Raw genomic sequence first — 16,558 nt, 5'->3', positions numbered from 1 at the left:
CCTGGTAAAAAGGAGAGGATAAAAGTTCATGAAATACAGGTGGGAGCTGAAGAGAAACAGTCAAATGAAAAAGAGTGCCATTCAATTACATCACAAGGGATAGACAATAAGCCAGTAAAAGTCATAATGTGACTATATAAATGCATGGAATACTGTGTGTGCAGATCTGCTCACCACAGCTCAAAAATATATATATATTAGAAATGGAAAAGGTACAGAGAAGGGAAACAAAAATGATGAGGGGTATGGAACAGCTTCTATCTGAGGAGGGATTGACAAGACTGGGACTGTTCAGCTTGGAAGAGAGCTGACTAGGAATGGATACGACAGAGGTTTATAAAATCAGGGATGGTGTGGAGAAAGTGAACAGGGACATGTCATTTACCCCTTCACATATCACGAGAACCAGGGGATGCCCGATGAAATGAATAGGCAGAAAGTTTAAAACAAATAAAAGGAAGTACGTCTTCACACAATCAACCTGTGGAACTTGTTGCCCGGGGATGTTGTGAAATCTGAAACTATAACAGAGTTACAAAAAAAATTAGATAAGTTCATGGAGGATCGGTCCATCAATGGCTATTAGCTAAGATGGTCAGGGATGCAACCCCATGCTCTGGATGTTCCTAAGCCTCTGACTGCCAGAATCTGGGACTGGATGACAGAGTAATTACTTAGTGATTGCCCTATTCTGTTTATTTCCTCTGAAGCATCTGGCAGTGGTCACCGTTGGAAGACAATATATTGGACCCATTGGTCTGATCCAGTATGGACGTTCTTATGTTCTCACCTCCCATTTGAAGCCCCCATGGCTTCCTGGTTTATACAGGGAATGGCAGCCACTTAGGGAATCATGGAGCAGTGTGTGTGTGTGTGGGGGGAATTACATGGAGGGGGGGTTATGTGTGTGTGTGGGGGGGGGGTTGGAGGAGTGCAGGGAAGAGGAATGGAAAAGAGGCGGGTCTGAGCTGTGCAGTGGAAGATGTTAGGGAGGTTTCATCTCTGTCCTCCCAAAAGCCCCACATCCATGCCCCACCATGTCAGTCCCTGCAGTTAAAAACAGCCCCACAGACACCTGGGTAATCCAGGCACTGTTCCTGCTGCCTTGCTCCAGGTTCTCACCCTGCTGACACCTGCCTCTCTGTGTGCAGGAAGGAAACCAGGCTGTGCTGGATGGGAAGAGAGATGGGAGACAAGGAGATGATGCAGGGGTGGCAAAGGGACTACCATGCAGCCAGTGCTTTCTATGTCCAGAGTAATCCTTGCCAAGGGTGCCAGCAGCAGTAGAGTGGGAGAGCTGTGCTGTGCTATACAAGGATGCTGAGAAATTATTTTTTAAAATACACAAAGGAAATTAAATGCCCTCAGATGTTATGAACACAGAGTTAAGCGTGCCCAGTGGTGCCTCATGCTCTTCCAGAATGTGGAGAGTGGCTAAACGTAAACCTCTGAAAGCTAAGAAATACAAAGTTCAGGTGTACATCATCCCTGTGATGGAACCTGAACGCTGCCCTGTTTGCCTCAATATGTCAACAACACATACCAGCACTGTAGACTCAGAGATGCTACAGGGAACCTTGGAAACAGAACACATGAGCACTGCAGGACAAAGTCTAACACTCTGCAAAGGGTTAGGTTGGATGTAGAAAACAGGAACCACCAATCCCTGGCCTACATGCAAACACTGTGCACGCCAACTCCACACATACCAAAAATGGCCCCATCTCGTCGCATATACCCTGAGGAGTCCTTCTGAGATATTGTCTTACTTCTCACTAAGCCCCGGAGACCTATGCCATGTATGCCACCAGCCTGCAGACAATCCCCAGGACAAGAGGACACCCTTATGCACCTCTACTGACAACCAACAAAATTCAGCGCTAAATGAGGCATATTTGATCATTCAAGATACACATGCACCTCTCTTCATATCACAGTTCACTCTCCACCATTCCAACGGATACTTCCACCATTCAGTACAGCTACCAAAATGAATGCAGCTGGAGTGCATGCAGATCCATGCTGGAATTCAACTCTGTGGAACACAATGCACACAATGGCACATTCTGAGTCCTTCCTCATAGCTATTTATTGCAGATTCATAGATTTTATGCCTCAAAGGGGCCATCAGATAATCTAATCTGACCTCCTGAATATCACAGCCCACAGAATTTCCTCCAGTTACTCCTGTATTGCGCCTAACAACTTGTGCTTGACTAAAGCATTTTCCAGTAAGGCATCCGGTCTTGATTTGAAAACATCAAGAGATGGAGAATCCACCATCTCCCTTTGCACTGCACTTACTGAATCATTGCCAATGGTTACAGCCAGCTCCAAGGGGGCAGAGTTAAGGTTGCTCTGTGGGGGGCGTGGGGGGGGAGGTGATGTGTGCCATAACGTTGTGTTTCCTGGTTCTCAGAGGTTTAAGTGTAGCTGCTGTCCACATTCTGGAAGGGCATGAGACATCACTGGGCAAAACCTTTAACAAAGTTTGGGAGCAATTACTTTATTTTTGTCAGTATTCTGAAGCAGTGCAAGGCATTTCAGTATAGACGGTGGCTAATGTAAAATATTGAAAATAAATACAATACACATCCTCATAGGGATTCTCATGAAAGACTTATTTAGTTATCTAGCTCATGTGACTGTGATCCTCTGTTTATGCCTCGTTACAGGTGTTGAACCCTAAACACCTGCCTCTTCATTCTTGATATTTACACCCTTTGAATATTTTCTCCCAGTAAATCTGCTTCTTTTAGTCCAGGGGTGGGCAAACTTTTTGGTCCGAGGGCCACATCTGGGTATGGAAATTGTATGGTGGTCCATGAATGCTCACAAAATTGGGGGTTGGGGTGTGGGAGGGGGTGAGGGCTCCAGCTGGGGGTGCAGGCTCTGCGGTGGGGCCAGAAATAAGGAGTTCAGGGTGTGGGAGGGGGCTTTGGGCTGGGGCAGGGGATTGGGGTGGGGGGAGTGAGGGCTCCGGGGTGGGGCTGGCAATGAGGGGTTGGGGGTGCAGGAGGGTGATTCAGGCTGAGATGGAGGGGTTTGGAGGGTGGGAGGGGGATCAGGGTTGGGGTGCAAGAAGGGGTCAGGGTGCAGGCTCTGGGCAGTGCCAACCTCCAGCGGCTAGCTCTGCACACCACCCTGTCTGCAGGTGCCGCCCCTACAGCTCACATTGGTTGTGGTTCCTGGCTAATGGGAGCTACGGGGCTGGTGCTTGGGGTAGGGGCAGTGTGTGGAACCCCGTGGCTGCCCCTATGTGTAGGAGCCGGAGGGAGAACATGCCACTGCTTCTGAGACCCGCGCGGAAGAGGGCAAGCCCCCAACTCTGCTCGCTGGGCAGAGCTCGAGGGATGGATTAAAACGTCTGGAAGGCCGGATACAGCCCCCCCAGAGCCGTAGTTTGCCCACCCCTGTCTTAGTCACTATTGAGCCCAGCTGTACTCACATAGGCATATTGGGCCAAATTCAGGAGGAAGGTATAGGCCACACACCACAAAGTGCATGTAAATCTAGTTAAATTTAAAAGAGACTACGGTGGTGTAACTCACATGCTAAATAGCCAGAGGAGGCGGGGGGAGTAGTAGAAATAGCAACTATCATAAGGGTATAAAAAGAGAGATACATCTTACACTCTAAGGGGTCATATTATCATCATATAACATATCACTTTACACCTCACTTCTGAAATGGACCTAATACGATCGAATATCATTACATGAGTAACGAGTCATGAATGGAGAAATAGACAAGGTGCAGGGGATGAAGAGACGAGTGGCTTCAGCAAGTGAAATGTTGAGAATCTGGAGTAGGGGACAAGCACCCAAGTGTTGCTGGGAGGTGAAATGGGAGTTATATCCGTGACTGAAAGAAGAGGAGGGCCAAGAGTAATAAGTGCTGGGAGTGTGGCTCCCTCGCAGTGGGAGTGCCATAGGGAATGAAGCTTCATGGGACACAGGCACCTTAATGCTGGCCACAAAACTGGTCAATCTCTGCCCCAAGGTAATTCTTGTATGTCGCCTAACAATGGGCAACATTGATTTAACTATAATTCAGCCCGGGGCCACACAAACCACAAAATTTAAGGCTAGACGGGTCCACCATCTAGTCTGACATCCTGGATATCACAGGCCACAAACACCTGCACCTTAAACCCAACCACCAAAATTAGACCACAGCCCACAGGAAATTAGACTAGAGCAGAGAAAAGGAAGGACTGAGGTGCACCAGTGCCTGAGGCTCCCGCAATTACAAGAAAATGATTAAGTGAAATATACCCAGATAATCCTGGCAAGTGACCACACCCACATGATGTAGGGGAAGGTGAAAAACTCCAAGGTCACTGCCAGTCTGAACTGGGGGAAAATTGCTTCCTGACTCCCACATATGGCGATTAGTTAGACCCTGAGCATGTGAGTAAGAACCACCAGCCAAGCACCTGAGAGAGAGAGAATTCTCGGTGCCACCTCAGAGTCCTGGCCCAGTCTCCAGCCATGACATCCCTAATGCTTCAAAAGGAGAGAAAAAGACCTCTCAAACTCCAGAATATCTTAGGGGTGGAGGGAATCTCTTTCTACTCCCTGCAGGTGGCCAGCTGAAGCCCTGAAGCATGAGTTTTTAGGAACCAAAGCCATAAACCAGAAGTGAGCCCCAGGGCTGTTGAGCCATGCCCCCCTCACATCTCAAGCAACCTCATCATACAATCACACTCAGAAATGTGTCCAATGTGGATGCATGGTGGGCCCTCTGTGGAAGATAGAGTGTGCAACAGAGGGGCCTGCCTCCCAGCTTCCACCAGACATCCACATATGGAAGGTCCTGTCTGTGAACAGATCTAGTGGGGATGATACAGGCCATTGACTTCCAAAGGAACAATTGCAGAAGGGTTAGGGCACCAGCTTAGGACTTGGGAAACCTGAGGTTCAATTTCACGTTCCCCCACAAACTTTCTGAGAGACCCTGGATGAGTCATTGTATCTCCTGTGTCCCTCACATCCCACTTTGTAAAATGAGGATATTATTTCCATATCTTGCAGCGGTGCTCTACAATCCAGACTGTGAGGTACACAGCTTCTATGGTAATGGGGACCACAGAAATAAGAATGAATGAACGATAGCTAGTACTCACAGTGAAATAACACGGGCAGAATCAGGCCCTGTATTAGCACATAAAAGCATTACATTATGAATGGAAAGAATGCCTGCAACTTAAACTCAAGGGTGGATGAAATTTAAAAAAAAGCTATGCTCCTTTGTTTTGGTAAACTGGCTCCTAGACACAATGACCTTGTCAAGTTAGTCAAGACACAAGTAGAGCTATCTGGCTCTCTTATCCTCAGGAGATATGCAAAATCTTTGATTAGAATGTAGAGAGCCCACTCCTGTAAATTAGGTCATAGCTTTCATCTGTGGTAGCTCTGCTATATCACAGACACTGGGAATATCTGGGCAAATGTATTAAGCAAGAGAGGCAAAGACTGAGAAACAGAGATCAAAATGCAAGCCCTGACATAGAGAAAATACTGAATCTTTTGGATCAATTGTGTATATATGTGTGCACGCATGTGTCTGCAGGCAACCGAGAGAATATTTTTATACCAACACAAATTCACTAGCGTTGAATAAAGATTACCTACTTCTCAAAGGAAAATCTCAGGTAGGTGAGTTACTTTTTACATGCAAGGATTAAAGTTGTTTACTAAAAACCAAAGCACTAACTACAGACACATCTCTTGGACTATCTCTGGCCTGACATATCAATGAGAATATGGATCACGTCACCAGTTGGGAGGTTTAAGCAGTGCAGGTGTTGAACCAAACCATCCACAAATACTATTTTCTGACACTATTTTCAGTCTATTATGGCTAAAGTATGCTACGGAACTGAGTAAACTGCATTACTGTTGTTAGAATAAAGCATGTGAATATCTGCTTTTTCACAGCCATTGCATGGAGCAAACCACAGAGAAATCTGTTAGCATTATGACATTATAAATCAGCAGGATACAGAGACTACAGATGCTGTATTACAAGTACGAAAAGCAAATCTATTTACACACATTTATCTATACATCATCATAATCTGTACATTTTGTAAAAAATACCATTCATTTACATCAGGTTTAAAGTCTACTGTACTTGACACATAAAAACCATTACCAATACAGAGGACCAAAGAGAACGTGTTAAACAGTTTCTTATGCGAATGCACTAGGGAAAAGTTGCAGGATGTAAATAATCTTATTACAGGACATACGGAAATAAAGCAGTTTTATACATAGCAGCCCGGTATAAAGTAGTTTACAAAGTAGATGTACTTGGCTTATGTTTAATTACACTTTATTACAAGATGTATCAATGGCAAAATACATTTTTATACTGGATTATTAAAGCAGACTCTGGAATTCTCTGTGTTTAATGTTATGGTGATGTAGTCCTCATAACATACTTGTCAGAAAAAGTGTTTATCCTGATGTTTTATTTAAATCACAAAAATAGCACAGTGTACTAAATCATGCAGTTTGGTAATGGCAGTGCAGTATTCACTGCTCAGAGATTATCAAGGTGTATAGAGGCACAGTTGGTAATTTAAAAGTAGTCTTTTGTTGGTAAATGACACAGCTTGCTGTATCACTGCAGACACAGGGTTGTAGTCTAAGACTATGGAATGACAACCTATAAATACAGAGTAATTCTTTCTGCAGATTACTTGTCAGTTCTACCTGATGTTGCCAGAAGAGTTTAATGTTTGATTGTCATTAGGGATGTGTGAAAAATTTTGCACGTAAAGTGGAGAAGGAGAATTTTGGCTTTTGTCATTTACACATTGTCACTTTCCTTGGATGTAATTTGGATAAGGTGGGGAGATGAGCTTGGGAGATGGCAGTTTACACATCTCTTCCCTCTCTCGCCCCCAAAAGTTGTGAAGGGCCAGATTGTGGTACTCTCACATTGAGAAGAGCCTTTCTCTGGTCTGCTAAGGCCACTTTGTACCTCACGTTTGTGCCAAATGCCTTCCCATCCCCAGTGTCAGAGGAGGGAGAGGGCATGCCTGGAGTGCTCTGGGGTGGGGAGAAGGGGTGCAATAGAGTTGAGCAGGCATACTCCCTATCTGCTACTGGAGTAAGGTCTTTGTGGAGCCTTACAGCAGTGGCATACGTACGAGCTGTTCCAGAGCAGCTCCAATTTGTGCTAACATAGGGTAGCTCCAGATCAGGGAGCCACAAACAGTTATCTGTGCCCCACTCCCCAATCTCCACTCTGTCCAGATGAAGACGACAACGCACTGATGTCAGAGGGGCTATTTGTGGTGCGCAGTGTAATTCAGAATGAGTAAGAGAAACACAATCTGGCCATCTCCCCATGCCTTAGACACAGGATCAGCCACAACCTGTCCCAGTGTACGAGATGTAATGAAACTGAAAACCATGCAAAATCATCAGGTTTCAGGTTCTGCTAATGACTCCAAGATCTCTTTCTTGAGTGGTAACAGCTAATTGAAACCCCATCATTTTATATGTATAGTTGGGATTATGTTTTCCAATATGCATTACCTTGAATTTATCAACATTGAATTTCATCTGCCATTTTGTTGCCCAGTCACCCAGTTTTGAGAGATCCTTTTGTAGCTCTTCGCAGTCTGCCTGGGACTTAACGATCTCGTGTAGTTTTGTATCATGAGCAAATTTTGCCACCTCACTGTTTACCCCTTTTTCTAGATCATTTATGAATATGTTGAATAGGACTGGTCCCACTACAGACCCTTGGGAGACACCACTATTTACCTCTCTCCATTCTGAAAACTGACCCTTTGTTTCCTATCTTTTAACCAGTTACCAATCCATGAGAGGACCTTCCCTCTTATCCCATGACTGCTTACTTTGCTTAAGAGCCCTTGGTGAAGGACCTTGTCAAAGGCTTTCTGAAAATCTAAATACACTATATCCACTGGATCCCCCTTGCCCACATGCTTGTTGACCCCCTCAATGAATTCTCGTAGATTGGTGAGGCATGATTTCTCTTTACAAAAACCATGTTGACTATTCCCCAACAAATTATGTTCATCTAGGTGTCTGAAAATTCTGTTCTTTATTATAGTTTCAACCACTTTGCTCGGTACTGAAGTCAGGCTTACCGGCCTGTAATTGCCAGGGTCACCTCTGGAGTCCTTTTTAAAAACTGGCATCACATTAGCTATCCTCCAGTCATTTGGTACAGAAGCTGATTTAAATGATAGGTTACAGACTACACTTAGTAGTCCTACAATTTCACATTTGAGTTCCTTAAGAACTCTGAGGTGAATACCATCTGGTCCTGGTGACTTATTACTGTTTAGTTTATCAGTTTGTTCCAAATATCTGAATATTTTGACCAATGTTAACACACAAGTATCACTGAACAGTCAAATCTTTTTAACTTTTTAAGTTAACTTGACAAGTGACTGTCTCTACAAAATATTCTGAGTGGCTTAAGGTATAAAAGGCTGGTATGAAAGTCCCTTGATTGTCAGATTATTTTTGTAGAACAGGAAAGGCCTCAGTTGTGCAACAGTAACCATTTACCTTTTGAACCAAGGCTACTGTTTGTGAATATGGCAATAAACAGATTGTTACACAAAACAATCTTATTTCTATTACTTATTGTTACTTAAAATGAACTACAATACAGGGTGTTTATTGGTAATACTAATTAGAAGATATGAATTAAGTGATTATTATTTAAATCATGGCAACTGTCATGTAATGTACAATTTGGTGTTTGAAATATTGTGGTAACACTTCAGTTTATGAGGCAAAAGTACTCATGCAAATGCACAGTATTCACACTTGTTATTTAGAGAGGACACGGTCAGTTGTGACATGAGAGGTAAACATAACAGTGCTTATGTCTTGTAAGACTCCAGTGTGTATTTATAAGCACTTGTCAGCGCTGTGTCTTTTATTTCACTGGGCTACATAAGGGGCTTGAGGTTACCAAAAAAATCCTTTCAATTTATGCCTTTTATGGTCATTTGAATGGGATTGTGTCTTTTTTTTTCTGGCCTTGCTGGTCAGGATTGCATTTTCAATCACCTCACAGATATAAAACGGCATTTTGTTGAAAGTATTTACATAGTTCATTAAACTCCAGTAGTATTTATAATTTGATATACTTAATTTTAGCTGCCAAATGTGAAGTTCTAAAGATATATTTTAATAAAACCATTATGTATGAAAACATGTTTTCAGTGGGTGAGTGGGATGTCCATTCCTGTTTAGTTTTCACTAGGTTGTTCTATTAGGAAAATACCCCTTTAGAAAGCTAGATAATAAGAGATTGAGGCGCCTAGTTTGTATTCTATGTATTCCTAACTCTTTTCTAACATCAGTGTGGGTTCCTTTCTGTCTGTTTATTTTATATGATGGATATCTATCATAAATGTAACCAAAATATTTTTTCTTTTGAACCAAAGCAAAGAGGATACCATTTCTGAGAACTCATAGAACTTGATGGCTAGGGTATTAAGGTTCAGTCCCACCTTTCTGAAACACATACATGTACTGTCAGGTAGGTAGAAAAAAATCAGATGGAGAAGTCATTAAAAACATTAACATTTGCCAAATGTTACCACAGAGTTACCACAGATATCTTTGATTTTTAGTATGGGGTAAAACTCTAGTAAACTCAGATACCACTATTGGCAAATGCTGACTGTTTAATGACCACTACTGTGCAATGGACTTTTCTGTACGGACTGCAGGGCTAGCCTCACATTCTGCATTAAGATATGCAGAAATGGGCACTCGTGCAGGAAAGCAGGATCAAGCCCTTAGGATCAAATATTGCAGTGAGGTAGCTCTGAATTGAATTAGGATTTATGTGAGGAGCTAAGAAGGACTAACATTTTCTTCTGTGCAAAATACGGACTCATAATGCCCTTCATCTGTATGCTAAATTCCCACTGTCATCAACTGGATTTCCATATGGGGATCAAGAACATACATATGGCCCTAAATATCTCTATTTCAATTTTCTTTGCTATAGTAGGGTCTAGCGTCTGTATGAAAGAAACAGTCTATTAAATATAGATGGTATATATGATATTCTCTCTCACCTCCCACCCTACCCCCGTAAACATGGACCAAAGCAACATACACTGGGCGTGGTTCAGCATACATTACATATTAGAGAGAGAGATAAATAGAAATGGAGCATTACAATAAATTATATTTAGATAATTACTGCTGGTACAAATGACAGGAGAACATCAGAATGTAATGTGAATATGACTAAATAAAAACACAAAGGCTCAGATCTCGAAAGGTATTTAAGCGCCTAACTCCTACTGCTTTCAAATCAATGGGGGTTAGGCAGCTAAATACCTTTGGGGATTTAGGCCAAAATGTCTGCAAAGCCGCCTGCCCATCTGTTACCTGATTTACTGCACCAGGCCATTCTCCAGACGTCAATATGTTGAAAAGCAAAGCATAAATGGTGCATTTTAGAAAATATTACATTGAGCTCCATACAGTGATATGTCCCATAGTCTTTAGTTTGAGCTACATGGTTTATATCACTGTGGTCTCTGTCTGCATAGAAGGCTGTGCCCCTGAATTCTGATGGAGCTGGGAGACACTTTCTGAGCCATTTCGAGAAATAGAACAGCTATTGGGTCTGTAGTCGCGGCCCACTGTCTGTCTCAAACACAAACTCCGCCATTTCCTTTTCAGCTCACCTTGCACCTATATTTAAAAAATGCATGTGAGTTAAAAACGCACTTTACATGGGAAACATTTGTGCTTTCATTAGTGTCACATGCAAACTACTAAAATAATCTCTATTTTACTTGAAAACAAAATTGAGTCAAAGAGTCTGAGAAGAGTTATTAATAATACTTTGAACTCATATAATGCCTTCCATCCAAAGACCTGAAAATGCGCCATAACCCTTTGGCCTCCTGAGAAGTAGGAAGAAAATAAAAGTAAACACAACTCTTCTAAATTCAGATATGCAGCACAATCCTGAGATAAAACCACAGGCATGAGAACCTGGGCTCTAAGTCTAGCTTTGCTATGGACTTATTGTGTGATCCCAAGAAAGTCACATAACATCTCTTTACCTCCCCAACTTTAACCACAGCTACCTCCCTAGAATGTAAAGCTTAGCTCCAAAATCCTCAGGTTGCAGGGGCTAACTATTATTATTAATAATAACAACTCAGAACTCTATTATTACTGAGAGCAGTTGACTAATATGTTTCCTATCTCCAGAATTTAAAAGTGTATTGACTTGGCAGAAAAATGAGAAGAGAACAATCAAAAAGAGTTTGTAAAAATGGTGGGTAGTTATTTATGATAAGTTTTTACAGATGAGTAAGCCGAGGCATAACTAATTCAATGACTAGCCCAAGATAATGCAGCACATCAATGTCAGAGCCAGGAAAACTCAGGAGATCTGGCTCCTAATCCTTCACTCTAGCAAATGCACACACTCTTTCTGTGATATACTCTATATTATTTAAAGTGTGGTTCTACTCTGAAAAGTGACTGTGCAAAAATGGCATCTTCTTACTCAGGGGATATGTCCTCGAATCTATTGGTCATCGTACGAAATCAGATGACAACACCGTGAAGGAGGGCCTAGATGTGCCAAGTTTTACAATAAAGACTAAATTGTAGTAAGCGCTTAGCATCCAGAAGCTCCCATTTAGGGACCTAAGCAAGTTCTCAGATTTTTGAAAGAGCTCAGGCTCCTATTTAGGCACCTGAATGAAGTGGTCAGATTTTCAGAAGCACTCTGCACCCCATAGCTCCCATTGAGAACAATGCAAATCATCACCATCACCGGTGCACTTCAAGAACAATGGGAGCTGTTGGGTGCTGAGGATTTTTGAAAACCTGGCTCCAATTGTGCGAGCAGAAGTGTGTCCCAGAGAATTTCCAAAATTAACCTTTGAAAGTTTTGGGATGAAACCTTAGGCCCTCTGAATCCAATAAAAAACAACAACCTCCCATTGACTGCCCTAGGGCCAGGACTTCACCTTTGGGATTTTCTTAGATTAATAAACAGTAAGGATAGAATTTAATAACACCTCCTGGTTTTAGGGTGACAGAGGTCCCAGACAGAGTTTAACCTCTCTTCTCCCCACAATTACGCCTTAGTATGGTGTTTTTTATATCTAATATAATCCCCTCTCATATAGAAATCACCATATTCTGTACAATAATAACTCACTGATACGATTTATGATTTATATACTAGAATACTAAGGCTGCTATTACACTTATTGCTACTACATTGAAAACATTATTCAATATCACTGGGGAGAAAAGGGAAACTTACTTCACTGTTCAAAAAGCAGTACAGGACTGCAACAACCAGCCCCTGTAAACAGACAACGTGTATCAGTTAGTACACAGCTCTGAACTCAATCAGTAAAAGAATTAAAATTTGTAAAGGTTTAGAATTTACCTGAAAAGATCCCAAAGATAACTCAAAAATTATCTGATAGTGACTGGAAATGCGTATAGGAAATACAGCAAACACCATGTAGTGAACTCCAAATAACGGAATAAGCAGCAATGTTGATTTTGCAAGTCTCCTAAATAATCAGAGCAGAAGAAATTGGAGCTTAATGGAGTATCCCAGTAAAGTCTTGTTTCAGTAACATACATATTTAGTGCACTTTTATTTTTTTAGATCAATCCTGTAAGCCCTCAGACAGTATGATCTGTAAATTAATATTCCTCATGAGGGCCATTCATACCTACTGAAAACTATATTTTCTCTTACATCTTTGCTATAGTAAGCCCACACTGGCCTTATAGTCACTGGGTGAGATTCTGTGTTATGGTTCAAAGAGCTATAGTGGCTTTAAGCTACCTTTGCACCCTCCTGATTTTGGGGCTGTTTCAGGGGCTAGAGAAGTCCCCGGCATAACTCAGACAGCCATTGGGGGGCTGTCTAAATTCAGGAGCCTCCTTGGGCTGTCCTGCAGACTGCACCAGGCTCCAGAATCTCCACATCATGGTGTGCTGTAGCCCCATCCTTGACAAAGTCCTCTTGTCCACAGTGTGGCCCCTGTGTCCAGGTTTGTGAGGGGGTCCTTGGACAACAGCCTTATGGCTGCCTTCCACAATGCCTTCATCCAGGCAATCCTCCCCCAGCTGGACAAGAGGCTTATAGAGTGACTTACACTGCCCTGGCCCTTTTTAGATTGTATGAAGTGTCAGAGCATAGTTGAAGATCTGACCCAAACAGTAGGGAATACTGGAGAGTTATCCAGACATCTCCATTTTCTTTAATTTGAATATTAAAATATATTTAAAATGTACAATGTGTAAACAGTGCCTGGAGAATGTGATCCCAGAGGAGTCCTTCAATCAAGGGATTTCATGGGCAATTATATACTGATCCCAGAGTCCTAACACCTCATTTTATACTGATGGCATGAAGCATTTACCCTTCATTAATTAAAATTCCAACAGTTATGTAACAATAATTATTGAAGTACAAGAGAAAATTATATAAGTATCTGGAGATAGAACTTTAATTTGTTAAGCAGCATGATTTTGTCAAACTGACACTAAACTGTTGAAAAGGTGGGAAGCTAATTATCCTTTAGCTGTCATGCATTTTATTTTAATAACATAAACTTTACATGTTATATGGATTCAGTCAGGCATGCTTATGGATGCCTGATCTTAGATAAAATGCAAAAAGTTAACATGGAGAGTCCAGTGAGTCATCACTGTCTTGACTACAACTAGATTCAGCAATGAAACAGATAGGCTGCCTTGAGGCAACCATCTTAAACCCAAACTGTCTATTTAAGAGTCTAGGTATCTGAAGAACCTTCTATTTGAAAGTGTCTGTGCCAGTCCTCAAAGTCCTCCATGGATCATGCTCAAAATATCTCAGAGGTTGCCTCTATCTATGTGACAGTGACCTTCTGGACAGCAAAGTTCCTCAGGAATCACAATATGTCTGGACCTGAAGGTGAAACCAATGACAGTGAAAGACAGGGCTTCCTCAGCAAAATATCCTAACTTTTGAAATTCTCTACTGGAGGAGAGGAGAATGACCACAAATCTCACTGCTTCGAGAGCAAAGTGAAAAACTCATGTCTTCAGCATAGCTTTCTGACCACCAAAACCAAACCAGCAGTAAAGCAGATGAAAGAGAGAAGAGGGAAAGGCAGCAGGTGGGGAAGAGGAAAAACAGAGAAGAGGAGTGAAATGGAAAGTGGGAAGGGCAAAAAATAAAGAATAATAAAACCAAAATAATTAATCAAAACAGAACAAATTAGTGAATCAACATCTGCCCCATGTGGCTTGTGGGGGAGTTAGAAAAGAAATAAGAATCTCGACAAATGGATAGAAGTCAAATTTCATTTACATCCATATATATATAAAATGATGGCCTGGGTAAAACATGTCTAATCTGTTCTCTTGTATGACTTTTTAAATTTCATGTTTCCTTGTAGTCACTTAAGAATCAGTGGTCCCAATTTTTACAATTATATCTGAATTTAGATTAAAATTTCTAATAAATATTAGCAATATTTTTCATTATCTATGGCCATATAACTTACATTAACCCGTCTCCCATAATCGTGAAGACTTCCTTCCCTAAAATAATATGAGTGCTATGAAAATTTATCTTTGACTTCTGTTTGTGGGTATCAAATTAACCTCAGAAAGCATACACATGATCCTACACCCTACTTAAGACCTACATTAAGAGATTATGAGTAGCGTAGGACCTGGCAGGGCCTTCTACAATGGGATGAATTTCATCCCATGGATGGAGGCATGCTACTGATGTTGCAGAGGAAGATTAACTTTTCCAAAAGTGCCTAAATGATGTAAAAGCTGAAGCCCCAATTTCAGTGGAAGTTAGAAGCCTGAATACCTTTGAGGATCTGGTCCTTAGGAGTCCAAGTCTCACTGACTTTCAGTGTCACTTAGGCACTTTTGAAAATGTAACACAATATCTACTTTTCCCGGCAGACCCTGGTGTGACTCTTTCCAGAACGCATAATGATATGCCATGCAACCACTTTATCTTGTCATATGTCTCCAGAACTAACGGCCTGACTGTGGAACACTCACTCATGTTGGTGAGCAGCCCCACTGAAATCAGTGGCGCTAAGGATATTAGTAAGTGCTTACCAGTATGAAAGAGGGTTGCGCAATCAAGTCCTAATTTAACAAAGAAAACCTCCCCATATCCACACCAAAAATTTCAGTACATTTAAGGTCAAAGCCTCCATGATAATCCTGACTTTTGCAAACCACACAAGTTATCAAATTCCAGACCATTTACACAAACTCTGTAACTTGTGATCTCATGCTCCACTTTCATTGTTTCTCAACTTTCACATTAGCATTTTTGCTTTAATAATTTTCGACTGACTGTGGAGCTAACTCTATATGACACTGACATTTTAATGGAGGAAACAGCCACACAAAAATAGCCTCATGCCCCTCTGCATTTTAGAAATTGCATTTGCATGTACATAAATGAGGCTTCTGGACCTTTAAATTGCTCTGCAATATTTCTCAGTGAGCTTGATCTACCATTCTCATGGATGTCTACTGAACACCAAAACACCATCCAAACCAAAATTAAAAACCAGGCAATCAGACTCTAAGAGTTGAGTTCACACTGATGAACAGTGAAAAACAGGTCTGCTGCTAGTAAGCAGCCTACACTGTAAGACACTAAGATGCCCTATGGAGGACGCTTGGAGAAAAACAGAACACACAGGACTGAACAGAAGTATAAAAATGAAGATGGGAGGAAAAAAAGAATAGCTCTTGCACAGATGTCCTGCCCACCGTCTGGTCAGTTTTCTGAATAATAAATAGGAGACCCCAAAATCTCAAGTAGTGTGGTCCATAGATTGAGCGGGCCATACAGCGTGGTCCACTGGTTGAGACAGCAAACATGCCACCTTCACAGAGAGCTCAAGTATCCCCAGCCCAACCTGCTGCAGTCTCTACTGGTGGGTTTCTTTGTCTTGAGACATCACAATCCCTAACCTCTCAATTACCAAAACAGGGAAGCAAGGTATCATCGCATATGTAGATCTATAAGTGAGCTGCTCCGAAGGCAGCTACATCAGGGGCTACAAGGGAGCAGGGAGGAAAAGTAGGTCACTTCAATGGAACACCTAGTGCAGATGTGGTAGCTTGTTTACGCTGCTGTCCTGAAGCTTTTAACCCACCTGCAAGCCCCTCCTCTGCCTTGTGCCCTGCTGAATAGTATGGCTGCCCTCTGGTTGGGGTGTAAAAATAAGCACTACATTTCAAGCCTAGTACCCCAGACAGAATACCTAGACATTACAACATCTTATTCACTATATTATTTTTTGTGGGACCTGTCACATCCTATTGAAATCAGTACAGAGCAAGTAAAACCAAGTTTGAGGCTTAAATGGACAGGCTGGTATATAGTGCCCATAAACTAAAGCCAATTCAAACAACATCAGGTGAAAAGTCCACATCTGTCCCCTGATGTGACTTAAGGGATGATCCTAGGACGTTTGTTGAAAGTTTTTGAAGACTATGGCTGG

At 41.9% G+C, this 16,558-nt stretch overlaps 1 protein-coding gene and 1 long non-coding RNA gene across 2 annotated transcripts in view; one reads left to right on the top strand and one right to left on the bottom strand.

Annotated features, from left to right (window-relative positions):
* LOC141981792 (uncharacterized) overlaps positions 1-16,558 on the top strand; it is a 111,944-nt gene that overhangs the window by 47,497 nt on the left and 47,889 nt on the right. The gene's annotated exons all lie outside the window — the stretch shown is intronic.
* The window catches only part of VIPR2 (vasoactive intestinal peptide receptor 2), an 83,917-nt gene continuing 73,448 nt past the window's right edge, over positions 6,090-16,558 (bottom strand). The window contains exons 11-13 of the mRNA XM_074943424.1: positions 12,451-12,580; positions 12,322-12,363; positions 6,090-10,721 (exon numbers count right to left, since the gene is read on the bottom strand). Coding sequence (XP_074799525.1) covers positions 10,548-10,721; positions 12,322-12,363; positions 12,451-12,580 — 346 coding nt within the window. The 3' untranslated portion in view covers positions 6,090-10,547. The remainder of the gene's footprint in view (positions 10,722-12,321; positions 12,364-12,450; positions 12,581-16,558) is intronic.

The sequence above is a fragment of the Natator depressus genome, chromosome 2 (genome assembly GCF_965152275.1).
Source record: "Natator depressus isolate rNatDep1 chromosome 2, rNatDep2.hap1, whole genome shotgun sequence".
In the NCBI taxonomy this organism is placed as follows: domain Eukaryota; kingdom Metazoa; phylum Chordata; order Testudines; family Cheloniidae; genus Natator; species Natator depressus.
This window is presented reverse-complemented; position numbering and strand designations above follow the sequence as displayed.